This window comes from Arvicanthis niloticus, chromosome 24 (genome assembly GCF_011762505.2).
Source record: "Arvicanthis niloticus isolate mArvNil1 chromosome 24, mArvNil1.pat.X, whole genome shotgun sequence".
Lineage (NCBI taxonomy): Eukaryota > Metazoa > Chordata > Mammalia > Rodentia > Muridae > Arvicanthis > Arvicanthis niloticus.
Window position 1 is genome coordinate 37,001,557 of NC_133432.1, and position 27,348 is coordinate 37,028,904.

General features: G+C 37.3%; 1 protein-coding gene across 1 annotated transcript in view; it reads right to left on the bottom strand.

The window, feature by feature from the left end:
* The window catches only part of LOC143438265 (vomeronasal type-2 receptor 116-like), a 70,420-nt gene extending 53,645 nt beyond the window's left edge, over positions 1-16,775 (bottom strand). The window contains exon 1 of the mRNA XM_076923956.1: positions 16,573-16,775. Coding sequence (XP_076780071.1) covers positions 16,573-16,775 — 203 coding nt within the window. The remainder of the gene's footprint in view (positions 1-16,572) is intronic.
* Positions 16,776-27,348: the final 10,573 nt, after the last annotated feature.

A 27,348-nucleotide genomic window follows, 5' to 3' on the forward strand; every position in this document is an offset into this window, starting at 1 on the left:
CTCATCCCTAAACATAGTAAAAGCAATGTACAGCAAGCCAGTAGCCAACATCAAACTAAATGGAGAGAAACTTGAAGCAATCTCACTAAGATCAGGGACTAGACAAGGCTGTCCACTCTCTCCTTACCTATTTAATATAGTGCTGGAAGTCCTAGCTAGAGCAATTAGATAACAAAAGGAAGTCAAGGGGATACAAATAGGAAAGGAAGAAGTCAAAATTTCACTATTTGCAGATGATATGATAGTATACTTAAGTGACCCTAAAACTTCCACCACAGAACTCCTAAACCCGATAAACAACTTTAGCCAAGTGGCTGGCTATAAAATCAACTCAAACAAATTGGTAGCATTCCTCTACTCAAAAGATAAACAGGCTGAAAAAGAAATTAGGGAAATGACACCCTTCACAATGGCCACAAATAATATAAAATATCTTGGAGTGAATCTAACCAAGCAAGTGAAAGATCTGTATGACAAGAACTTCAAGTCTCTGAAGAAAGAAATTGAAGAAGATCTCAGAAGATGGAAAGATCTCCCATGCTCCTGGATTGGCAAGATTAACTTAGTAAAATTGGCCATCTTGCCAAAAGCAATCTACAGATTCAATGCAATCCCCATCAAAATTCCAAATCAATTCTTCATAGAGATAGAAAGAGCAATTTGCAAATTTATTTGGAACAACAAAAAACCCAGGATAGCGAGAACTATTCTCAACAACAAAAGAACTTCTCGGGGAATCACCATCCCTGACCTAAACCTATACTACAGGGCAATAGTAATAAAAACTGCATGGTATTGGTACAGAGACAGGCATGAAGATCAATGGAATAGAACAGAAGATCCAGAAATGAGCCCACATACCTATGGTCACTTGATCTTTGACAAAGGAGCTAAAACCATCCAGTGGAAAAAGGACAGCATTTTCAACAAATGGTGCTGGCTCAACTGGAAGTCAGCACATAGAAGAATGCAAATTCATCCATTTTTATTCCCTTGTACAAAGCTCAAGTCCAAGTGGATAAAGGACCTTCACATAAAACCAGATACACTGGAACTAATAGAAGAGAAGGTGAGGAAGACCCTCTAATACATAGGCACAGGGGAAATGTTCTTCAACAGACCACCAATGGCTTATGTTCTAAGATCAAGAATCAACAAGTGGGACCTCATCAAATTGCAAAGCTTCCTTAAGGCCAAGGACGCTGTCAATTAGAGAAAATGGCAGCCAACAGATTGGGCAAAGATCATTACCAATCCTACGTCCAATAGAGGGCTAATATCCAATATATACAATGAACTCAAGAAATTAGATGCCTGACAACAAAATAACACCATTAAAAATGGGGTACAGAGCTAAACAAAGAATTCTCAACTGAGGAAACTCAAATGGCTGAGAAGCACCTTAAGAAATGCTCAACATCCTTGGTCATCAGGGAAATGCAAATCAAAACAACACTGAAATACCACCTCACACCAGACAGAATGGCTAAGATCAAAAACTCAGGTAGATGCTGGCGAGGATGTGGAGAAAGAGGAACACACCTCCATTGTTGGTGGAGTTGCAAGCTGGTACAACCACTCTAGAAATCAGTCTGGTGGTTCCTCACAAAATGGTACATAGCACTACCTGAGGACCCACCTATACTACTCCTGGGCATATACCCAGAAGATGTTCCAACATATAAGGACATATGCTCCACTATGTTCATAGCATCCTTATTTATAATGGCCAGAAGCTGGAAAGAACCCAGATGTCCTTCAACAGAGGAATGGATACAAAAAATGTGGTACATTTACACAATGGAATATTACTCAGCTATTAAAAATAATGAATTTGAGCAATCTTTAGGTAAATGGATGGAACTAGAAAATATCCTGAGTGAGGTAACCCAATCACAAAAGAACACACATGGTAGTTACTCACTGATAAGCAGATATTAGCCCAAAAGTTTGAAACAATAAAGATTCAACTAACAGACCACATGAAGCTCATGAATAAGGACTAACAAGTGTGGATGCCTAGGTCTAACTTAGAAGGAGTAACAAAATACCCAATGGAGCAAACATGGAGACAAAGTGTGGGACAGAAACTGAAGGAGAAGTTGTCTGGAGACCATTCCACCTGGGTATTCATCCCATGTGCAGTCACCAAAAATAGATGCTGACAGAAAGTATATGCTGACAGTACATGGATGACAGGAAGTACATGCTGACAGCAGCCTGATATTGCTGTCTCCTTAGAGGTCTCCCAGAGTCTCACATACCCAGAGGCAGATATGCACAGCTAACCATTCATATGATCAAGGGTTCCCAATAGAGACCTTAGAGAGAAGACTGAAGGAGCTGAAAGGGTTTGTGGCTTCATGAGGAGAGCAACAATACCAACCAACCAGAGTTCCCCAGTGTCTAAACCACCAGTCTAGGAGCACCTAGGGAGGGACCCATGACTCCAGCTGTATATTTAGGGGAGGATGGCCTTGTTGGGCATAGGTGGGAGAGGAGATCTTTGGTCCCATGAAGGCTGAACACTGAGTTAGGGGGAATCTGTGGGTGGGGAGGTGGGAGTGGGGGGTAGGTGAGGGCACACCCTTATAGAAGCAGGAGGAGGGGGATGGGATAAGGGGTTCCTGTGTGGTGGGGGGAATGGGGTAAGGGGATAAAAATCAAAATGTAAATATTATGTCCAATAAAAAAGGGGGAAAAAGAAAAGCTGTTAGAACCGACATCTTTAATAAAATGAAAGCCCTCTAAAACAAATTATCTTGATACTAAAATTTGTTTTGAGAATTGTATATTGCAGAATACACAGACTTGGTGTATCTACTCATCAAGCAAGCTGGGCAGACCTGCTCAAACCTCTGATGTCCTGGAATTCCATCTGGATGCAGTAAAGACACAGTGTCAGAGGCTTATCAATTTACTCTTCCTCCCACCCCTCTTCTAATATTTCAATGCCCATAATCATCAGCTCGTAGAAGTTAATGAAGAGTTAGCGTCCATATTCCCTGGGCTTGGGGACTAAGCTGGTTAATATTGGCCTGTCTTTCTAGGGAAAAGTAGTGGTTTTGTTGGAACAGGGAGGATTAGCTAGGATTTATTTCATAGCCATAACCTACTGGTAGGAATATGTATAATTGTTATTAAGATGAAGTTATAATTTCTTAAATGGTACAAAATTTACTTTGATTTCAAATTTAAAGTTTTCATTGCTACAAGCTTTTTATTGATATAAAAGTGAGACAATGTTGATACTCTCATAGGCATCATGCCTCTATAACACATTTAGGAATACAAGGCTTAGACCCAGTACTTCTTTAAATTTTTTAACTGATTTGAGACAGTTAGCCTGTGAGTTAAGGACCTATAGCAAATTCATGGCATTGAGTTTATTGTTTTCTGTATTTTATTTAGAAATAGCTGAGAGGAGTTTACAGACAACAGTCCAGATTACCTTACATGGATAGTTGGTTTTCAAAACATCAGAAGTCCACAGAATTGATGTTACAAAAATTTCTCTATTAATGTTCATTTTGGTTAGAGACCTATCTGTTCCTGACAGCTTTCTGTCTTGGATTCTAAGAAGAAATTGAGCATCTTCAGAGTTACTCCAGTTGTGATGAGACAGCCACTAGGCAAGAATTGCTTCTTTCCATCTACAGACAAATTACTGTCCAGAAAAGAACACACTTGCAGAAGAGTCAACTGATTGTATCTGCCAAGACAGAGTAATCAACCCTTAATAATTCTGCATCACTAGGTCTGTCAGATGATCCTGGGCCAGAAGGCTGAGATCAGGTGCGCCAATGTTTTGTAGTATATAGAGTGTACAGGTGTTCAGAGGTCTCTATAAATTGGCTAAGTTTTAGAAGCTATGTTTTGTGCTTCCCATAATTTCAGTTAACAAAGTCATTCTGGATTTCTGACGGGGTTGAAAACTTATAGTCTCATGGCCAACCCTGGCTATTTACTTTGAGAGAAAAGATTTGAGAGGATGGTTTTCAGCTGACAATCATTCTAAAGCAAAGAAAAAAGCCAGGTTCAGAACTAAGTCTTTTAGTTAGGAGAGATGACAGAAGTTCTGCTTAGTCAACAAAGTGATGGACTGGGTATTGGGTCTATCTTGCACCTTACTGACACAAATTGGTATAGTTATTCTCTAATTTTATTTTGAGAGAAAAGTTTTATTTTAACAGGAAGGATGATATGTAGGAGGAGCTAAGGTGGGAGGAGTAAGGAGAGGAAGAGGAAAAATAAGTAGAGGAGGAGGATAAGGAGAGGAGGAGCTAGGTGATGAGAGAGAGAGGAGGGACATGGAGGTGGATGTTCACATGTCTCTGACAGTCAAGATAGTTGATATATCTAGGTTGGGTATTGGGTTCACTTCTGATTGATAGTGAGTACTACCAAACTTATAAAGCCTTTGGTTAACATTAAAAAATTGTATAAAAGCAAAAATGAGAAGTGGGTGTGGGATAAGGATTTTCTAGGGAGGGGAAATAGGGAAAGGGGATGGCATCTGAAATGTAAATAAAATATCCAATAAAAAATTTTTAAAAAGAAATACACAGCAAGCCAATAGCCAACATCAAATTCAGTGGAGAGAATCTCAAACAATTCCACTAAATTCAGGGAAAAGACACGGCTGCACACTCTTTCCCTATCTATTCCAATAGTAGTTGAAGTTCTTTCTAGATCAACAAGACAACATAAGTAAATGATGAGAATACAAATTGGAAAGGAAGAAATCAAAGTACACTATTCACAGATAAAATGATCGTATCCATAAACAAACCCAAATATTCTTTCAGAGAACTTCAACAGTTCGCAAAGTGGATGGATACACATTAACTAAGAAAAATCAATAGCCCTCCTTTATACAAATAATAAAAGGCCAGAGAAAGAAATTAGGGAAACAAAATCCTTAGAATAGCAAAAAATTAATATAAAATATTTTGGTATGAATCTAACCAAAGAAAGTGAAAGACCTATATAACAGGAACTTCAGTGCAAGAAATTGAGAAAGATTTCAGAAGATGGAAAGTTCTCCCATGCTCATGGATCAGTAGGATTAACATGATGAAAATGGCAATCTCACCAAAAGAAACCTATATATATGATGCAATTGACATAAAAATTCCAGTGTAATTCTTACAGAGCTTGAAAGAGCAATTCTCCCCTTCATATGTAAAAACAAACAAACAAACAAAACCCAGGATAATTACAACAATCTTTAACAATGAAAGAACCTCTGGAGATATCACAATCATGACCTCAAGTTCTACTACTGAACAGTAGTAACAAAAATTGTATTGGTATACAAACAGACAAACTGATCAATGTAATTGAATTTAAGACCCTGAAATAACCCACACACCTATGGGCAATTGATTTGTGAGAAACATAGCAAAACCATGCAATGGAAAAAAGAAATGATGCTTGTCTCTCTGGTAGAAGAATGCAAATAGATCCGTATCAATCAGTCCTGCAAAAAACTCAAGTCTAAGTGGTTGGAAGACTACAATGTAAAACCACATACACTAAATCTAACTGAATAGAAAGTGAGGGATAGTCTGTAACTCATTGATATAGGATACAACTTCCTGAAGAGAACACCAATGACTCAGGATCAAAATCAACAATTGATAACTGGGACCTCCTAAAACTGAAAATCATCTGTAATACAAAGGACATAGTCAATATAACAATACAGGAGTCTATGGACTGAAAATGGATCTTCACTAACAGTACATCTGATAGAGGGTTAATATCCAAAATATAGGAAGAATTGAAGAAGTTAGACACCAACAGCTCAAATAACCTAATTAAAAATGGGGTACAGAGCTAAACAGAGAATTTTCTTTAGAGAAATCACGCATGACTTAGACACACTTAAGGAAATGTTCAATGTCATTAGTCTTCAGGGAAATGCAAGGACATCGTAAAATTTGCTGACAAGTGAATGGAATTTGACAATATCACCTTGTGTGAGGTAACCCAGGCCTAAAATGACATGCATGGTGTGTACTCACTTAGAAGTGAATATTAGCTATAAAGTACAGGATATTCACACTTCACTCCACAGACCCAAAGAAGCTAAACAAGAGGAAGGCCCAAGTAAGGATTCTTGAGTCTAACCTGGAATGGGAAATAAAATACCCAAAGGACTTAGATGGAGGGGTGGAAGTGGGTGAGAGAGAGGATGTGGAGGGTAATGAAAGGGAGTTCAAGATCTGGTGTGGGGAAAGACAGGAGAGAGGGCAGGAGGAACAGGAAAATTCATGGAAATCTACAGCTGGTTGTTGGTAGGGTGTGGAGGGTGTGGGCCATCTCAAGGTCATGCTGGAGACCTGTGAGAGAGGAGACTCCCAGGAATCAATGCTGATGATGTTAGCTGAGACTCACAGCAGTGGATACATGGAACCTGAAGAGGCCATCTCCTGTAGCCATGAAGGAATCCCATAGAAAATGTATGGACACAAACCCAACAACAAAATCTTTGACTCAAAATTTATCCTGTGTACAAGAAATTCAGGGAAGGAAAATGGAGCAGAGGTAGAGGGAATGGTCAATCAATTACCAGCCCAACTTGAGACCCTTCCCATGAGCAAGCAACAATACCTGACACTATTAATGATACTCTCTTAAGCTTGCAGAAAGGAGTCTAGCATATTTTTTTCTGAGAGGCTTCAGCCAGCAAATGATTGAAAGAAATGCAGAGTCACACAGAGTCACACAATCAAACATTAGATGGAGTTAGGGGAATCTAATGGAAGAGTTGGAGGAAGAATTTAGGGCCCAGAAGTGGGTAGGAACTACACAGGAATACCACTAGGGTCAACTAACCTGGACCCGTGGGGACTCTGAAAGACTGAACAGTGGTCAACAAACCAAACAACAGACATGGGCTCAAACTACTTTCCCCTAACATATGGACAAAAGGGGAGTTGTGTGTCAATGTTGATTCCCCAAAACTAGAGTGGGAACTATTGCTAAAGTTCTTGCCTTTCTCTGGTATATGCTTCTCTATCACGGCTGTCTTGTCTGTCTTCAGTGGGAAAGGATGTGCCTAGTCTTGCCTCTAGAGACTTGATGTGTCAGCGTTGTTGGATACCCTGAGTGATGGTGCTCCCTCTCAGAGAAGAGGGGGATGCAGATAGGGACTTTGTGAGGGAGGGCCTGGAGGGCAAGAAAAGAGAAAAAAGTACTATGTTACTTTATTTCCATAAGTCACTTGTGCAACAAACATAAATAAACCAAACCAAGCCAATCCAAGCCAAGCCAAGCCATGCCATGTCACTCTTCGCCAACCTAAGCCAAGCCAAGCCGAGCCGAGCGAGCAGAGCCGAGCCGAGCCGAGCCGAGCCGAGCCGAGCCGAGCGGAGCCGAACCGAACCGAACCGAACCAAACCGAACCAAACCAACCAAACCAAACCAGACCAACCAACCATCCAATCAACTAACTATCCAACCAACCAACTAAACAATCAAAAAACAAAAAAATTCTAGTCTTTGAAAAAATGAAGAATGTATCGGAAGATAGAAAAATCTTCCATGTTCACAGATCAGTAGATTTAACATAGTAAAAATGGTCAGTGTACCAAAACTATCTATATATTTTACATAATCTCTGTAAATATCCCAACACAATTCATTAAAGTCATTGAAAGATAATTGTCAAATTCATATGGAGAAAAAAAAACCAGCTATGTCAAACAATACTGAACCATAAAAGAATTTCCAGTGGTTTAACCATCTCTTATTTCAAGCTGTACTACAGAGCTATAGTTATAAAAACTGCATGGTATTGACATGTTGGTAAACTGGCTTGAACTGAAGACTCACACATAAATTCACACACCTATGAATATTATATTTTTTATGAAGAAACAAGAAATTCACAGTAGAATAAAGAATACATTTTCATACAAATGGTGTTGATCAAATTGTGTGTCTGCATGTGGAAGAATGCAAAAAAATCCATATAGATTTCTATCATTATGCAAAAAACATGGAGGGAAGAATTGAAGAAACCAGAGAGACTAAGGACACTACAAGAAGACCTACACAATTAACTAGCCTGGGGCATGGAGGCTTACAGAGACTGAACCACCACCCAAAGAACATTCACAGGTTGAACATAGGCTCCACACAGATGCAGCAGATGTGTAACTTGTTTTACATTTGAGTCCACTAACAAGTAGAGCAGGGACTGTCTCTGAGTCCATTGCCTGCCTTTGGATCAAACGTTGTTTGATTTGAGTGGGAGAGGATGCACTTAGTTCTGCTGTGACTTGATGTACCAAAGTGAGTTGGTACCCAACTCCACTTCTCTGAGGAACAGGGGATGGGGGGGATCAGAAAGAATGTGTGAGGGTGGAACTGGGACAAGTGGAGAGAGAGGACTGTCATCAGTCTGTAATGTGAATAAATAAATTAATGAGGAAAATAGAATAAACACAAAAGTATTTATTTGAACAAAATTTATATACCTATTTTGATTTTATTCATTATCTCTTCCAACCTCTGAGATCCTTCCTAACTCGCTATACATACAATTCATGTTTTTCTCTGTCCCTCTCTCTCTCTCAATATAAAACCAAAACCAAAAATTAAATGTCAAAATAAACAACCACAATAAGCAAAGCAAAACAAAACAACAAACCACAAACAATCCAAAAAATGAAATAAAATCTTGGAGTCTGTCTTGTGTTTGTAAACTATAAAAATCATCCATCAGAATCAGAGAGGGTTTCTTGGTCAAATCAAGTTTGACTGCTCTGTATTTTGCAACTAAAAAGAGTTTTCTACAAAAATCTGTCTTAATATTTAGTTATGGTGGCCAAGCTATAGCAATGGTAATAGACTACATCATTTTAGGTGACTTTGGGCCTTCTCTGACTAATAAATAGCTGGGTGGTCTAAGTTTGGTTTTGAGATAGTCATTTAATAATCTGCCTTCTGGGAGCAGCACTGTTAACTTTTGTAGGATACTTTTGTTCAAACAATTTTTCCACATTTTTTGAATATTTTCTTTACATTTCAAATGTTAACACCTTTCCCGTTCCCTCCCACCCCAACCTCTGAATCTCCCTATCCCATCCCTCTGCTTCTAGGAGGGTGTTTCTCCACCCACACCCACACTCTGGCCTCCCCATTTCTCTGCCATTTCTCTACACTGGGGCATTAAACCTTCACAGGACCAAGGAACTCTTCTCCCATTGATTTCCAACAAGGACATCCTCTGCTACATATATGGCTGGAGCAATATGTCCCTCCATGTGTACTCTTTGGTTGGTGGTTTAGTCTTTGGGAACTCTAGGGATCTGGTTGGTTGATATTGTTGTTCTTCCTATGGGTTTGCAAAACCTTTCAGCTCCTTCAGTCCTTTGTCTTACTCCTTCATTGAGGACCCCATGCTCAGTCCAAAGCTTGGCTGTAAGCATTTGCCTTGTATTTGTCAGGCTCTGTCAGAGCCTCTCAGGAGACATCTATATTAGGCTCCTGTCAGCCTGCATTTCTTGGTCATTTTTAAGTAGCTTACAAATTAGTTCACTCACATAAGACTTTTTACAGCCTTTGTTTTAACATAGCTCTACCAATCCTGTATCCCTGTCCTCATTTCCATTTTAACTTGTCTATCACTATCTCCTATGTTTTGGGATTACTGACATGTACCATGTATGTACCATGGTGAATCATTTTTTGCTTTTTAAACTTGGATCACATGATTACAGGTTCCCAAGCACATTCTTCATGTATGTTTTGGATAAGCCTTCCCTTGCTCTCTCATTTCCCCATTCCTCTTCATTCTACTACCTGTTTTGACAGTTCTGCCTCTAGGATTCTCATTTTCTACTTATATTTTATCATCTTTCTGCCTAACTGCATCCCGAGCCCTGCCACCAGAGGTCTATTTCTAGTTTCCACATGTATTCCATGTCAAGCACACTAATAATCAAAGCTAGAACTTTTATATGTAAAAGAACCAATGGCATTTGTCCTTTGGGGCCCAGGTGATGTCATTGAGTAAAACATTTTTAATCTGATTCATTTATATAAAAATATCATGATTTAATTTTCCTTTACAATTCATTCCATTGTGTATATGTACCACATTTTCATTACTCAATAGTAAATTTATAAACATCTAGCCTGCTTCAAGTTCTTGGATATTATGATCAGCATAGTAATGAACATGGATATACAGATATCTTTATAGTAGTGTATAAAGTCCCTTTGGTGAGCATGCCATGACACACATGTAGAGGTTAGAAGACAACACTGGATGTCAGTCCTCACCTTTCACATTGTATGAGAAATAGTATATTTATGTTCTACAGCATGTAACAGGTACTTTGTCAATAACCTTCTGGGCAAACATGTGTTACCATACCTTGTTTTATGTGGGGTTTTGTTATCTGAACACATGGCAAGGAATTTACTCACTGAGTCATCTACATACACCATTTCATGTTACCTTTGGAGTGAGTTTCACTTTCCTGCTGAATGTCTTTTTATTTCAATATTAAAATGTCCTCTTAGACATTTTCACTACTGAGTTAAGGCTCAGATATTGCTGAGTAAGACATGGTGTAAAGGCTGTAAATGCCAGAAAAAAAGGGAGAGCTGTGGAATGTCATCTGCTAATCAAAGTGTTTAATAGGAACCATGAACACACAGCAACTGCAGTTACTGGCATTGGAACTACACAGAACTGGCCAATCAGCTACTGATAGGGGAAAGAATCATGGGGTTCTAGCACATACTGCTAAACTATTGGCCCCTAACAGATTTACACACTTTACAGATCTGTAAAACATTAGACTAAGAATACTTTATGTGTAGGTTTTAATACAGTTCTTGGAAATACCTTACCTATTAGGAAAAAACACACTGAACTACTTTATTCAAAGTCAATTTTTAAAGGAAAAGAGTTACATAAAATAATAGCTTTTTGTTTTTAATATATAGAATACTCCTTTTTGCCTTAGAGTAATAGGTCCAGTTGAAACAGAAATTTGGAAAAACTTAAAAGCCTGTTTATTGCTAAATATTGGCAGTGAAGTGGAGGGAGCTAATATCAGAAAGATTTTAGTCAGATATGCATATTCAAATTAGAACTATGAATTGTTCTGAAAGCATTATAAACACTGTTTTCTATAAAAACCTTCAAAACTAGACATAGTGGTCAAATGCCTTTAATAAGAACATCTAGGAGGTAGAGGCAAACAATCTCTGAATTACATAAATAGCTCTAGACCATTCAGGGCTACATAAAGAGAACTTGTATCAAAGAAAATTTGTAATGTTAAATTTTAATATAAAAGGTCTAATACTGACCACTCTCAAGTGAAGACATTTGAAAATGCAACAACACTCCCAGATAAAATATAGTAGTACCAACCTTGGTACCCAACATCAGAGATATAAAGACACACAGGTAGATCAATGGAATAGAATGGAAGACCCACAAATGAACCCACACACCTATGGTTACTTGATCTTTCACAAATGAGCTAAAACCATCCAGTAGAAAAAAAGACAGCATTTTCACAAATGGTGCTGGTACAGCTGGTGGTCAGTATGTAGAAGAATGCAAATCAATCCATTTTTATCTTCTTGTACAAAGCTCGAGTTTAAGTGGATCATGAACCTCCCTATAAAATCAGATACACTGAATCTGATAGAAAAAATAGTGGGGAAGAGCCTTGAAAACATGGGCATATGGGAAATCTTCATGAACAGAACACAAATGGCTGATGCTCTAAGATCAAAAATTGACCAATAAGATCTTATAAAATTCCAAAGCTTCAGGAAGACAAAGGAATTGTCAATAGGACAAATTGTCAGCAAACAGATTGGGAAAAGATCTTTACCAATCCTACATCTGATAAATGGCTAATATCCAATATATACAAAGACCTCAAGAAGTTAAACTCCAGAGAACTAAATAGCCCCATTAAAACATGGGGTACAGAGCTAAACAGAGAATTCTCAACTGAGGAATATTGAATGGCTGAGAAATACCTAAAGAAATGTTTAACACTCTTAGTCATCAGGAAAATGCAAATCAAAATGACCCTGAGATTCCACCCTATACCAGTCAGAATCACTAAGATCAAAAACTCAGGTGATAGCAGATGTTGGCAAGGATGTGGGGAAAGGGGAACACTCCTCAATTGTAGGTGGGATTGCAAGCTGGTACAAACACTCTGGAAAACAGTCTGGCAGTTCCTCAGAAAATTGGACCTGAGGACCCAGATATTCCATTCCTGGGCATATATCCAAAGGATGCTCCAACATATAACAAGGACACATGCTCCACTATGGTCATAGCATCCTTATTTATTACAGCTGTAAGATGGAAACAACCCAGATATCCTTCAACAGAGGAATGGATACAAAAATTGTGGTACATTTACACAATGGAGTACTACACAGCTATTAAAATAATGACTTCATGAAATTCTTAGGTAAGTGGATAAAACTAGAAAATATCATCCTGAGTGAGGTAACCCAGTCACAAAAGAACACACATGATACACACTCACTGATAATCCAAAAGCTCAGAATACCCAAGATACAATTCACATACCAAATGGTGCTCAAGAAGAAGGAGGACCAAAGTATGGGTGCTTTGGTCCTTTTTAGAACTGGGAACAAAATACTCACAGGAGCAAATACAGAGCAAAGTGAAGGAAAGGCCAACCTGAGACTGCCCAACCAGGGGATCCATCCCATATACATTCACCAAATGCGGGCACTATTGTGGATGCTTGTTTGGTTTCTAGTGAAAGAAAGAATAAAATGTGGTAGATTTGGATAAATGGGAAAGTGAAGAAGATCTTGAAAGAATTATGGGAAACAAAACCATAATCAGAATATGTTGAATAAAATAATAAATTTTCAATATAAAACAATAACATTAAATGCCACTAGCTTCAATTCTCTAACAACCACAAACTGACATGGTGGATCAAAAAAAAGTTCATCTACCTGTGTTGAGCAAGAGACACATCTTGGTTTTAAAGATGGTACCAGCTTAGAATACAGGATGGACAAAATTACCCCAATCAAATGGGGCTTGGAATGAAACAGGTATTGCTCAATTAGTAACTGACAATATAGACTTTAAACTAAAGTTAATCAGACAAGATCAAGAGGGATATTTTATTCTAATAAAGAGAAAGGCTAACCCAGAAGACATTACAATTTTAAACTTATATTCACCAAAGTCTGAAGCATCTCATTTCATTAAATTGTGCTACTGTTTTTAAACATCCAATACCATCAATCCATCAATAGTAGGTGATTTCAGTAATCCTCTTTTTCTAATAGAAATGTCAACTGGACAAAAAATAGAGAAACATTATAATCATGTGTCATACATCAAACATCCTTGACAAATTCTACAGACTATACTACCCAACCATTAAAGAATACACATTCTTTTCAGTAGTACATGGAAGCTTTTCTAAAATAAACCATGTCCTCAAGCATAAAACAAATCTTTAGAAATTCAAAAAGACCAAAATAACCCTTGTATCCTAGATAACCATAGTGCAGTGAATGAAAATTGACAGCAAAATATTTCTAAAAATAAAGAATCTCATGGAGATTAAACTCACTATGGTCTGAGGAATGAGAGAAAGAAGAAATTAAGATTTAAGTTAAAATCTGCCTGATCTAAAGGAAATGAAAACATAGCACAACCAGCTCTCTAGACATGTTAAAAGCAGTTCTATGAGGGAAGTATACAGCTCTAAGTATTTTCACCAGAAGTCAGAAAGAACACAAATAATTGACCTACCAATGCAACTCAGAAATTGAACCAAACAAATTGAAACCCAGGCAGGGCAATAAATTATGAGAACCAGGTCAGACATCATCAACAAGAACAAAAGGAGAAAAATAAAGCAAACAACCAAGCCAACACCAAAATTAGTGAATGAAATAGTTTTATAAAAGGTTTAACAGTTTGAAAGACTCATGGCTCAACTAATCAAAATACAAAAGGAGGATGTAAAAAACAGAATCAGCAATGGACATGGAAACATCACAACATGCACCTAAGAAATTAATAATATTATGAGGGAATATTTGTAAAATTTGTACTTCATTAATCTGAAAAAGTTTAAAAAAGAAGTCTTCTAGATCATGCCAAGCCACAAAAGGTAAACCAAGAAGTTAACAATCTAAAGAGAACCATAACAAATGAGGAGATTAAAATAATAATGAAAAGGCTTCAGTTAAAAATGTCCAAGACCAGAATTATCACACCATTATTGTACCGAATTTTTAATCCTTCATATTCTTCTTGAAACATCTCTTTTTAAACCATTAAAAAAGCAAAAAGAAACAGAATGAACACTCTCAAACTTCTATAAAGTCAGTTTCACTCTACTACTAAAACCAGGTAAAGATACTGCAGGTGAAATTCCTGATGATAGACTAAAAAAATGTTTAAGAAAACATGAATAAACATAATGTAGAAACACATAAAGAAGACCATAAACTATAACCAAGCTTATTTTATCTTTGAAATATATAGGTATTTCAGCATATATCTGAAGGCAGTAAATGAAACAACCAACATCAGTGGACTTAAAGACAAACAAAATCTCCTGATTATCTCAATTGATGCAGAAAAATCTTTGTCAAACTCCATCATGGTAAAATCCAATCTTCATGGTAAAGGTATTAAGAATACAGAGCTAAAGGGAATATACTACAACACAATAACACACACACACACACACACACACACACACCCCAACAACAACAACCTAAAGTATATATAAACTAGTCAGGGATATTCACCATTCCTATTCCTTTTTAATATTGTGTTTGAAGTGCTGGGTAGAGCAATGAGGCAATACAAGGAAATTAAGAAAACACAAATAAGCAAAGAAAAAGTCAAACTATCATTATTTCTAGATGACATGATGTTATATATTAGAGACACCAAAAATTCTATCAGAAAAAAATGATAATCAATTCAGCAATGTGGCAGATGAAAAATCAACTTGCACAATAAATTGCGTTTTTTGATACACGAAAACCAAATATACAAAAAAGGATAACATGGACAAATACACACTCACCATAGTCTAACAAAAATAAAGTATCTAGGAATAAACATAGCTAAGAAAATGAAGAATTTACTGGATAAAAACATCTGGAGAGAGAGAGCACATGAGAGAGAGAGGAGAGAGAGAAAGAGAGAGAAAGAGAGAGAGAGAGAGAGAGAGAGAGAGAGAGAGAGAGAGAGAGAGAGAGAGAGAAACTAGGAAATAAAATGATATCTCATGTTCATGGACTGGTGGAAGTTATATGTTGAAAATGACAACGACCATTTTAACAAAAGCTATTCATAGTCTCAATGCAATCCCAGTCAAAATGACATTGACTTTTTTTTTTTACAGGAAAAACTATGTAAAATTTTAAATGCTTCCACAAAGAATCCTGAGAGAAAATGATGTTGGAAGGATTACAATTCCTGATCTTAAGATAGATTAGAAAGCCATAATAAGAAAACAACCTGGTACTGACACAAAACAGACATGTAGACCAATGGCACAAAATCCAGTCCCAAACATGAATACATGTAACTTCAACCACTTAACATTTCCTGAGATGCCAAAATAGAAGGAAAGAAAGAGAGAAAAAGAAAGAAAGAAAGAAAGAAAGAAAGAAAGAAAGAAAGAAAGAAAGAAAGAAAGAAAGGAAGGAAGGAAGGAAGGAAGGAAGGAAGGAAGAAAGAAAGAAAGAAAGAAAGAAAGAAAGAAAGAAAGGAAAAAAACCTGCATGCTAAGGAAAAGAAACCATCTTCAAGAAATAGATCAGAACAATACAACCAAACTTGTATGTATCAACTTGCACAAATCTGAATTCTGAATGGATCAAAGATATAGGTTTGAAGCCTGAAACCCTGAGACTGTTAGAAGAAAACAGGTAGTACCCTCCATGATGTAGTTGTAGGAAAAGATTCTGTTTGCCCAAGAATTAAAGCTAACAATTGAGAATTGGAACTTTATAAAACTAAACATTTTACGCATAGACATCAACAAGGTGAAGAAGCAGCCCAGAGAGTAAGAAAATCTTTGCCAACTGTACACCTGTCAGAGGTTTAATACCCATAGCATACAAAGATAATAATCCTTTACTATCCAGGAAGAGATTTTTCAGATGCTCCTTGTACAAAATTCATGCCAATGGCTTGCATTGTGATTTTAGGAAATGTTATTGGATGTAATTCACGACTACACTAATTCATGACAACACTAATTCCTGACAACCGGCTAGAAGAGGGCAGGAATAGTGGAGTAAGAAGGAGATAATTGAGTCTCAGAGAGGAGTAGCTAGAATGAAAGAAACTAGAATACTTTTGTACTTTTTGAAGCAAAGAAACTAGTAAACAGAAATAATAAGAGTAAATTAGAGACAGTACTTGGGATAGAAGAACAGTATGGAGCATGTAGATAGCAGTGCTGCATGAACACATAATATTTCTAGACATTGTATATCTTTAAAAATAAGAGAGAAAATAAAGATATCAAATAATTATCTTACTGAATATATAAAATCTCATAGCTTGGATCATAAGATGGAGCATCTAGGAGAACAGTAAACAGAGGTAAAAATGCAGCAACCACCACATCTCCATCCTTGTATACACTGGGTTTTGTCTTTCCAAAACAGTAAGAGCGGTCAGTGGAGTAGACATAACTGGAGTACTGCAGGATCAGGAAAATAAAAATCAGAAGGAGCATCATAGAAGTATCTGCAAAGTTTAGGTCTGCATAGACGTTTCATTTTCAAAGACAGGAGGTATTATATACATATCCGATGAATTTGTATCAATTCATGGAAATTCCAATTTTGTTTTTGACTATGATGACTAATCTTATTCCCATGGCTTTTTCAATTCAGTTTTTGAACATCCCCTGAAGGATTCTGTAAAACTTTTTTCCTGGAACTCCACCTGTGATGTCCCACCTGCAGGCAAAAAACACAATATGGAAAACATGTCTGAGGCTCATCATCTCCAGGCCCAGTGGCAATGGTTTCATCCATTTCCATTGACAACAGGGCTCCTGAGCTGAAGTCCTCTTGGGAAGACTTGACCAAGCTGATGTCAGAATACTTATCTTCTGCCGTTGGTGAAAGTATTGTCAGAAGGGATGGGATGTATTTCAGTTGATATTATGCTTTTCTATCATGCAGAAAGCCTAGGTGTAATCACTGGAAACACATAAACTGTGCATAGTTTTAAACATCTGTAATCCCCGCTCCGAGGATCAAGGTTTGGAGAATCAGTCGGTCAAGATCATCTCTGTAGACACAGAATGCTTGAGGTTTATCTGTACTAGAGACTGTCTCAAAAAGTGTTGTTATAATCCATTTGTATGTCCACAGAATTTATTTTGCTTATTTAGTGTGATTATCCTTGTGTATGTGAGTTATTTGTCTCCCATTTCTTCTTAAACATCAAAATGAAATATATATATATATATTTCATTATATATATATATAATGAAATATATATATATACATGTATATGTATGTCATGATGTACATATGCATTAGTGTATAAATTACTAAATAATTATGTATTGAATTTAGTTTAACAGGTATTCTATGTTCTACTTCATGTAAGCCAACAATCATAAGTGGAATCATATAGCTAGGATAAACTAAGTATATGGGACTTATTTGTTCTTTGTTTTTAATTTTCTCCAAACCTAATAAGGCTTCGAAATGGAGACTAGTAGTTTTTTTGTTTGTTTCTATAAAGGGGTCTGTGTTTGTGTGTGCTCATCATGTGGAGGCCAGAGGTTGAAATCAAATGTCTTCCTTTACTACTCTCTGTTTACTCTTGTGAACCAAGTTTCTAAGTGAAAACAGAACTTTCTGATTTACCTGAAGTAAAGGAACAACCAGTATTGGGCCTCTTGAAGAAAGTGCTGGGCATATAGTTGCATATCTCCATGCGCATATATTTATGTGAGAACTGGAGGGGCGTCCTGAAATGAGGTTCCCATTATTTTATTGGCAACTAAACCATTACTTTCACACCTAGAGTTTCAAGTTTTAAGAAAAAACAACTTTTAATCAGTTCTCAAGTGGAGACATGTCATTATTATTTTTGGAACATATCTAGAATAAATACAGAATAATTTTATGTTCAGAATATTGACTTTCAAAGATTTTTTGTGCAAATGCTTATTTTTAACACTTTATAATTTTTGAAGCACTGGGTGTTGAATACAGTGTCTCCTAGATGTTAGGCAGAAAATGCAAAACACATCACCAATGAGTTTTTTTCGTCTTCAAGTTTAAAATCATAACATCAATAGGAAAATTGTGAATGATGGTACTAGAAATGGTTATGTTTAACAACTTACGTCAGATTCAGAAATAAAAACACAAAAGTTTCTCTTTGTCATCTTCTGTTTGTGTGCTTGATGTCAAACCAGAAAAGAAAGATAGAAGAAGAAAGTCAGAGGGAAATAAAAAGTAATGGAATATTTTACATAAATGCAAAATTGGCTAATGATTGGAGGGGACAAAGGATAACACTCAGAAGTAAAGAGAATTGATAACAAGCAATATGTAAATGCCAAGAGTGAACATTAAATGAAATGGAGAGTAACTGAAAGCAATTTCACTAAATTCACGGGCAACACAAGGCTGACTGTTCTCTCCCTATCTCTTCAAAACAGTAGTTGAAGTTCTAGTAAGAACAATAAGACAATGTAAAAAGATCAAGGGGATACAATTGGAAAAAATAAGTCAAAGTATTGCTATGTTTGTTGTAGGAGCATGGAAGATTTCTGGAATTTTGACTGGAATAGTGGGTGGATGATTTGTGAGGGGCTAAATGTGGCATCCTAGTTGATGCATGGAAGACAGTGGTGCAGAGAGCAATGTAGATTATGATAGCTGGGCTCAAGAGGCTTCACAGCAGAAGAATATTACTAATTGGCTTAGAAACCATCCTCATGATATTTTGGAGAGTAAGATGGCTGCTTTCTGCCTTTGTCCAAAAACATTTATTTGAGGTTTAATTGAAGAAATTTAGATTAATGGCACTGGTAGAGGAGATTTCAAGATAGTTTACTATTGTTGTGCTACATGGTTGTTAGTGGCCACCCTTATGCAAATCTATAATAAGAAGGAACAAGCTGTTCAAGGAATAATAATAATATATATATATACGCATATATATGCATATACATGAGTTATGAACACCAGAATGTTTAATGCAGCTAAGAACAGTGCTCAAGGAAATAAAATTATGCAAAGAAAACAAGATGACTAATGCAGTAATGTCACTGGTGACTTCAGGAAAAGACTTCACCCTGCCAAACTTCCAAATTGTGGAAAGAATTGAAAGAAAAGCTAAAGCAGTAAAGGAAACTGTTGACAACAGAAAGCAAATGAAGATGTAGTTGAATGACAGGGTCATGTTCTAGCTCAGGCAAGCTGCAGAGCATGGCAGACTTGGTCACATGGTTCTGACCTTAGAGTTCAGAATCCATGAAAGCAGGTATGAAATCTGCTCCCATAGCTAAGCATAACTGCTGAGGCCACACCTGGTTTAGGGGTGTCCTTGAATTGAGCCCCAAATAGGCCATCACGTGGAGCTGTGAAGGTGAAGCACAGATTTTGTTGGATACCCCATGATATTGGAAATGTTAGCCTTGTGGGATATCTGCTGAGAAACACTGCTGAATAGGTGCAGGATGAGTCGAAGAGAGAGAAATGTGTTGCAGACAACAAATCTGGAAAGAACTGGGGTACTGACAAGTGCTTTCATATCAGACATGGAATGCAGAATTTGGTTTGTCCTCCTGATTTTTGACCTTGTACTGGTCTGGTATTTCCTCACTACTGTCTCTTTCCTCCCATTTGAAGTGGTAGTACATACTCTGTGTCATAGGTGTTATAAGTGTATGATTACCTTCTTGCTTTATATTTCACTAGGGATTGGAGATAAAAGATTCTCCAGTGTCTCAGAAGAAACTTTAAGGTTTGGACTTTTAAACAATGTTAAGAGTGTTATAGATTATGAGAACTTCTAAAGTTTGACAACTGTATTTTGGTATACAATATAGGCTCATCCCTGTGTGTGGTAGTGTTGAGATTGAATATTAATTTAAAAATTATATATTTATTCATTTTACACTCTAATACCAACCCTCTTTTTGCCATACACCCTCACACAGACACTCACCTCATTTCTTCCTTTCCTTCTTCATTGTGAATGGGAAACCACCATATAGTTATAACCTCTGCAATCCTCTCCACACCAACACTTCAAGTCAGTGCAGGACTAGGGGCATCCTCTCCAACTGATGCCAAAAAAAGCATTCCCAGTTAGGGAAATGGGATTCACAAGCAGGCAAGCAACAGATTCAGTGGCTACCTCTGCTCCATTTGTTGGGGAATCTGCCTGAAGCCCAAACTGCACATCTGCTACATATGTACAGGAGGCCTAGGTATAGCTTCTGCTTTGATTGGTGTTTCAGTCTCCAGGAGCCCTCAAGGGTCCAGGTCATTTGACTATGTTGGTCCTCTTCTAGAGTCCCTGTCCTCTTTGGGTCCTTCAAAACTTTCTGCCAATTATTCCATAAGACTCCTCCAGCTCTATCAAACACTTGGGTTTGGGTTTCTGCACCTCTTTCCATTTTCTACTGAGTGGAACCTCACAGAGGACAGTTATGCAAGGCTCCTGTCTGCAAGCATAACAAAATATCATTAATATTGTCAGGGGTTGGTTCTTGCACATGTGATGGGTCTCAATTTGGACCAGGCATTGTTTGGACATTGCCTCAGTTTCTGCTTTATTTTTGTTCCTGAACATCTTGTAGAGAGGACACATTTTGTATCAAAAGTTTTGTGGGTGGGTTGCTGTCCTTATCTCTCCACTGGCATTCCTACCTGGCTGCAAGATGTAGACATATTAGGATCAATATCTCTGACTGCTAGTGGTCCCAGCTAGAGTCACCCCCATAGACACCCTGGGGCTTCCTCCAATTCCAGTTTTATGGCAAATCTAAGAGGTTACTTTCCTGCTGATTTACATTTTCTTTGCCTTGCTCTTCCTATACCTGATGTTCATGCCTGCCTGATCCCCTTCTGATTCCATCTCCTACCCAGTTCCCTCTCTACATCCACCCCCTAATATCTACTATATTCCCTCTTCTGATAAGGAGTCACCAAGGCTTTCTTGGGTACTACAAGTTATTTGACTGTTTTGGGTCTCTGGATGCATTGTTACCATGTGCTACATGACTAATATCCACTTATCAGTGAGTACTTACCATGCATGTCCTTTTGGGTCTGGGTTACTTCACTCACAGTGATATTTTATAGTTACATCCATTTGCCTAAACAATTCATGAAGTCTTGCTTTGAATAGCTGAGTAGTATTTAATTGTGTAAATGAACCACATTTTCTGTATCCATTCTTCACTTGAGAGACAACTGGGTTGCTTCCAGTTTCTGGCTGTTATGAATAATTCAGGTATGAACATAGTGGAGGACATGTACTTGTTGTATGTTAGAATATCTTTTGTGTATATGCCTAGGAGTGGTATACCTGGGTCTTGAGGTATAGTAGTCCCAATTTTCTGAAAAACTGCCAACTTGGTTTCCAGAGTGATTATACAAGTTTGCACTCCTACCAGCATTTTTGGAGTGTTCCCCTTACTCCACATCCTGTCCTGCACGTGTTGTTCCTTGAGTTTTTATTTTTATTTTTTGTCTTAGACATTCTGCAAGACTCAGGGTAAGATAAGAGTTGAAGTAAGACACAACAGACTCTACATTCAGCAGAGAAAGGATGAAGAAAAAAAGATATAAGCTTATATGAAATTTTATTTCCAAAGGAACAGCCAAGGCATCACTAAGTTGCCTGTACCAGGTCAAGGACAAAGGTAGCAGCCATTGAGGTTCTTTCTCCTCTAGATGTAGACACTAGAAAATAGCAAGTGGAAACATTTCAATCCAACGGACAGAGAGGCAAGCATTAGGTGATTTGATGCCTCGAGCATAACCAGGTGAGTGTATGGAAGCTGAAAAGAGGTACAGGAATGTTTTCTACTTTTTGGATAATATTCACCAATCAGTGAGTACATACCATGTGTGCCTTTTTGGGTCTGAGTTACCTAATGAAGGGTGATATTTTCTAGTTCATCCATTTACCTGTAAAATTCATAATGTCTTTGTTTTTAAAAGCTTAGTCTTATTTCATTGTGAAAATGAACAACATTTTTTTAATCAATCCTTTGGCTGAGGGATATCTGGTTTGTTTCTAGCTTCTGACTATTAAAAATCAGGCTGCTTGAACATGGGGGATCATGTGTCCTTCTGTTAATGTGGGGCATATTTTCCTATATTCCCAAGAGTGGTATAGCTGGGCCTTCAGATATAACTATTTCCAATTTTCTGAGGAACTTCCAGATTGATTCCCAAAGTGGTTGTATCTGTTTGCAATTCCACCAGCAATGGAGGGGTGTTCCACTTTCTCTACATCATTGCCAGCATGAGCTGTGTCTTGAGTTTTTTTATTTTAGCCATTCTGATTGGTGTGAGGTGGAAACTCAGAGTTGCTTTGATTTGCGTTTCTCTAATCTGTAAGGACTTTGAACAGTGCTTCTAGGTTATTTGAGATTCTTCTGTTGTGAATTCTCTCTTTAACTCTGCTCAATTTTTAATTGGGTTAATTGGTTTATTTAGAGGTTAACTACATGAGTTCTTTATACATTTTGGATATTAGCCCTCTGTCAGATGTAGGGTTAGTGAAAATTTTTCCAAATCTGTAGTTTGCTGATCTGTCTAATTGATGATATCTTTTGCCTCACAGAAGCTTTCCAGTTTTATGAGGTCCTATTTATCAATGGTTCATCTTAGAACCTTAGTGTTCTGTTCAGCAAATTTCCCCCTGTGCCAGTGAGTTCAAGGCCCTTTCCCACTTTCTCTTCTATTGTATTCAGTGTATCTGATTTTATGTGGAAACTCTTGATTCACTTGGACTTAAGGTTTGTGGAGAATGATAAATATGGATCTAATTGCATTCTCCTACATACAGACCACCAGTTAGGCCAGTACCATTTATTGAAGATGCCTTCTTTTTCCATTGTATGTTTTTAGCTTCTTTGTCAAAGATCAACTGTTTATAGTTATGTGGGTTTCCTTCTGGGTCTTTCATTCTATTCAATTGATTGACCTGTCTGTTTCTGTACCAATACCATGCGGTTTTAATCACTATTTCTTTGTAGTACAGCTTGAAGTCAGGGATGGAGATTTTCCCAGAAGTTCTTATATTGTTGAGAATTGTTTTGGTTACCCTGGGTTCCTTCGGTTTTGCCATATGTAGTTGACCATTTCTCCTTCTATGTCTGTGAAGAATTGTGTTGGAATTTTGATGAAGACTGAATTGAATCTGTAGATTGCTTTTGGTAAAATGAAAATTTTCACTATTTTAATCCTACCAATCCATGAACATGGGAGACCTATCTATCTTCTGAGGTTGTCTTTGGTTAGTTTTTGAGGGATTTGAAGTTCTTGTTTTACAGACCTTTCATTTACAGCTTTTATTGTTCTTTCTTTGTTCTGTGCATTTAGTGTTTTGATTATGTGACGACAGGATTTTATTTCCTGGTACAATCTATTTGGTGTTTTGCAGGCTTTTTGTGTGTTTATAGCTATCTCTTTCTTTAGGTTGGGTAATTATTTGTACGATTTTGTTGAAAAAAATTTCTGGGACTTGGAGCCAAGGACTTCCATCACTCTGGAATACCACTTCCCTTCTGTTCCGTGCCTGGTCTTCTTGGCTGTGGCAGACACATAGCTAGTCTGCTCCTGTGCGGATACCATATCCTGAGCCATCCTAGAGGAGCCACTGCACTCAGAGCAAGAGAAAAGAACCCTGTTCCACTACCCTATGCCCCAGAGTTACAACTGGGAGTCAGGGTTGCTCAGGTCCCATCAACAACCCAAGCCCTGTCTCTCCTGAATACCACTTCCCTTCATCTGTGGTAGACACCTAGCTGCTCTGCTCCTGTGGACACACCATATCCTGAGCCATCTTAGAAGAGCCACTGCACACAGAGTAGTGGACACTGTACCCTGAGACATTCTAGAAATGTCACTCCACTCAGACCAATGAACACCTAGCTGGTCTGCTACTGTTAAGACACCATATCCTGAACCATCCTAGAGGAACAACTGCTCTCAGAGCAGCAGGGTTTCAGGATGCTAGAGGTGACCTGAGTTCTAGGAGTCCTTCCACCCAGGAGCTTAGGATCACATGATCACAGAGACATCTCACCCTGAGGAGTTCTGACACAAGCAAGATAACTGGAAAAACAAACTCCAGTCAGACACAGTGAGTGAAGGTAACACTAGAGTTAACCAGATGGTAAAAGGCAAGTGCAAGAACATAAGCAACAGAAACCAAAGTTACTTGGCATTATCAGAATCCAGTTCCCCCATCATAGCAAGCCCTGAACACCCCAGCACACCAGAAAAACGGGATTCAGAATTAAAATCACTTCTCATGATGATGATAGAGAATTTTAGGAAGGACAGAAGTAACTCCCTTAAGCAGTACAGAAGAAAACAGGTAAACAGGTAGAAGTCCTTAAAGAGGAAACACAGAAATCTCTTAAATAATTGCAAGAAAATACAACCAAACCAGTGATGAAATTAAACAAAATCATCCAGTATCTAAAAATGGAAATAGAAACAATAAAGAAATCTCAAAGGAGACTACCCTGGAGATAGAAAACCTATAAAAGATATCAGGAGTCATAGACTCAAGCATCACCAACAAAATACAAGAGATAGAAGAGAGAATCTCATGTGTAGAAGATACCATAAAAAACATTGACACAACTCTCAAAGAAAATGCAAAATGCAAAAAGTTATTAACCCAAAACATCCAGGAAATCCAGGACACAATGAGAAAACCAAACCTAAGGAAAATAGGTGTAGATGAGAGTGAAGATTCCCAACTTAAAGGGCCAGTAAATATCTTCAACAAAATTAAGAGGAAACCTTTTCTAAGCTAAAGAACGACATGCCCATGAACATACAAGATGCCTACAGAACACCAAATAGAGTAGGCAAGAAAAAACAAATACCTCCCATCACATAATAATCAAAACATGAAATGCACAAAACACAAGGAAAATACTATAAACCCTAAGAGGAAAGTGTCAAGTAATATATAAATGCAGACCTATAAGAATCACACCAGACTTCTCACCAGAGACTATAAAAGCCAGCAGATCCTGGAGTGATATCATAGAGACCCTAAGAGAACACAAATGCCGGCCCAGACTACTATACCCAGCAAAACTCTCAATCACTATAGATGGAGAAACCAAGATATTCCATGACAAAAACAAATTTGCACAATATCTTCTCACAAACCCAGTACTTCAAAGGATAATTGATGGAAAACTCCAGCACACGGAAGGAAACTACAAACTAGAAAATGAAAGGAAGTAATCTTCCAACAACACCAAAAGAAGATAGTTAGACAAACATAATTCCACCTCTAATAACAAAAATAACAGGAAGCCACAATCATTTTTCTTAATATCTCTTAATATCAACGGACTCAATTCTTCAATAAAAAGACATAGACTATCAGACTGGATACACAAACCAGACCCAGAATTGCGCTGCATACAGGAAATGCACCCCTGTAACAAGGACAAACACTACCTCAGAGTAAAAGGATGGAAAACAATTTTTCAAGCAAATGGTCTCAATAAACAAGCTGGAGTTGTCATTCTAATATCAAATAAAATTGACATTCAACCAAAAGTAATAAAAAAAAACAAAAGTAAGGACACTTCATAAACATCAAAGGAAAACATACTAAATGAACTCTCAGTTCTGAACATCTATGCTCCAAATGCAAGGGCACCCACATACATAAAACTAATTTTACTAAAGCTCAAAACACACATTGCAACTCACACCATAATAATGGGGGATTTCATCACCCCACTCTTAGCAAAAAGCTAGATTAAAAGTGATAACTCAGGGTTGGAGTCATTCAGAAACCAGATGTATAAAGGATAAAACATCTCTTTAATGAGATATTAAAAGCTGCACTATCATACATTCATATATAAGAACTGGCAGCCAAACTTGTAAAATGAAAGTAATGTACTTGGTCTTGATTTTAGAGAAAATAGATTGTTTACATTGTTAAATTTGGTTTTGTTTCCCAAAGTTATGGTTATACTTTAATATTGCAAAAGAAACTTAAAATTATAGTTAAACTGCCAGTATTCCATTGGCTGCAGTTGACAATTCAATCACAAGCTAGAGAATTTTTGCCTCACTCATGTTTATGGTTGAGAAGAGGATCAAGCAGTTGGAGATGATTGCAAGATTAATAAGAAATAAAAACAGCTGTGGCACAGTATAGGCCTGCTGCCACTTTTATTAAACACAGTGGTAGAGGCAAATTTAGCCCCCTCCCCTTCCCAAGATTGAAAAGAAGATATAATTGGAAAGTTTTGCCTCAAGAAATGGCTAATAGCCCTTTATATAAAAAATTGTTGCTGCTTTAATACAAAAAGTTAGGAGTTTGAATCTTTCAGTGTATGGTATTTTATTAGCTGATCCCTCTGAAGGAATTTTAATGCAAGCCTTTGCTCTCATACTTTAAAACTTTTGGGAAGTGCTTGTTGATCCAGAAAACATTCAATGGCAATATCTTTTCAACATTTGATACACCAGTTATATTCCTAAACACACTTTGGTTCAGAAAATTCAAAAGAGAAAAGATAGTTTACTTATTTTGAATTATTTTCAAAAGCCTCTAAGAGATGCTAATTGGATAACTCCTCACCTTAAGCTCACCAGAGGAGGACTCAAACCTCCATTTGATGTTCTCAAGGAGGATACAAATCCTAATTCCCCTCAACAATTAACTGATGAATGAGGAATAGCTTTGCAGAAAGTAGAGGAAGCTGTTAGTTATCAGTAGTTACGTTATACAGACTGATCAATTGTTGGCTGCTTCACAGAAATTCTTTAGCAAAAGGGATCATTAATGTAGATTCATATTTCTTTATCTCCAAAGAAAGTTTTAACACCCTGTTCTGAAGCTGTTGCTGTGTTAATACAGAATTGTAGGTCAGGATAACAAAAGTATTTTGAGAAGAACTTAATGAAATATTTCTTATTCCAAACAGCAATTGAATTGGTTATTAAAGAATACTGATATTTGGCCTATTACATGACCAAGTGTTTAGACAAATTCGATAATCATTATCCAAAAGACAAGTTGTTACAGTTTTCGTTGATGCATGC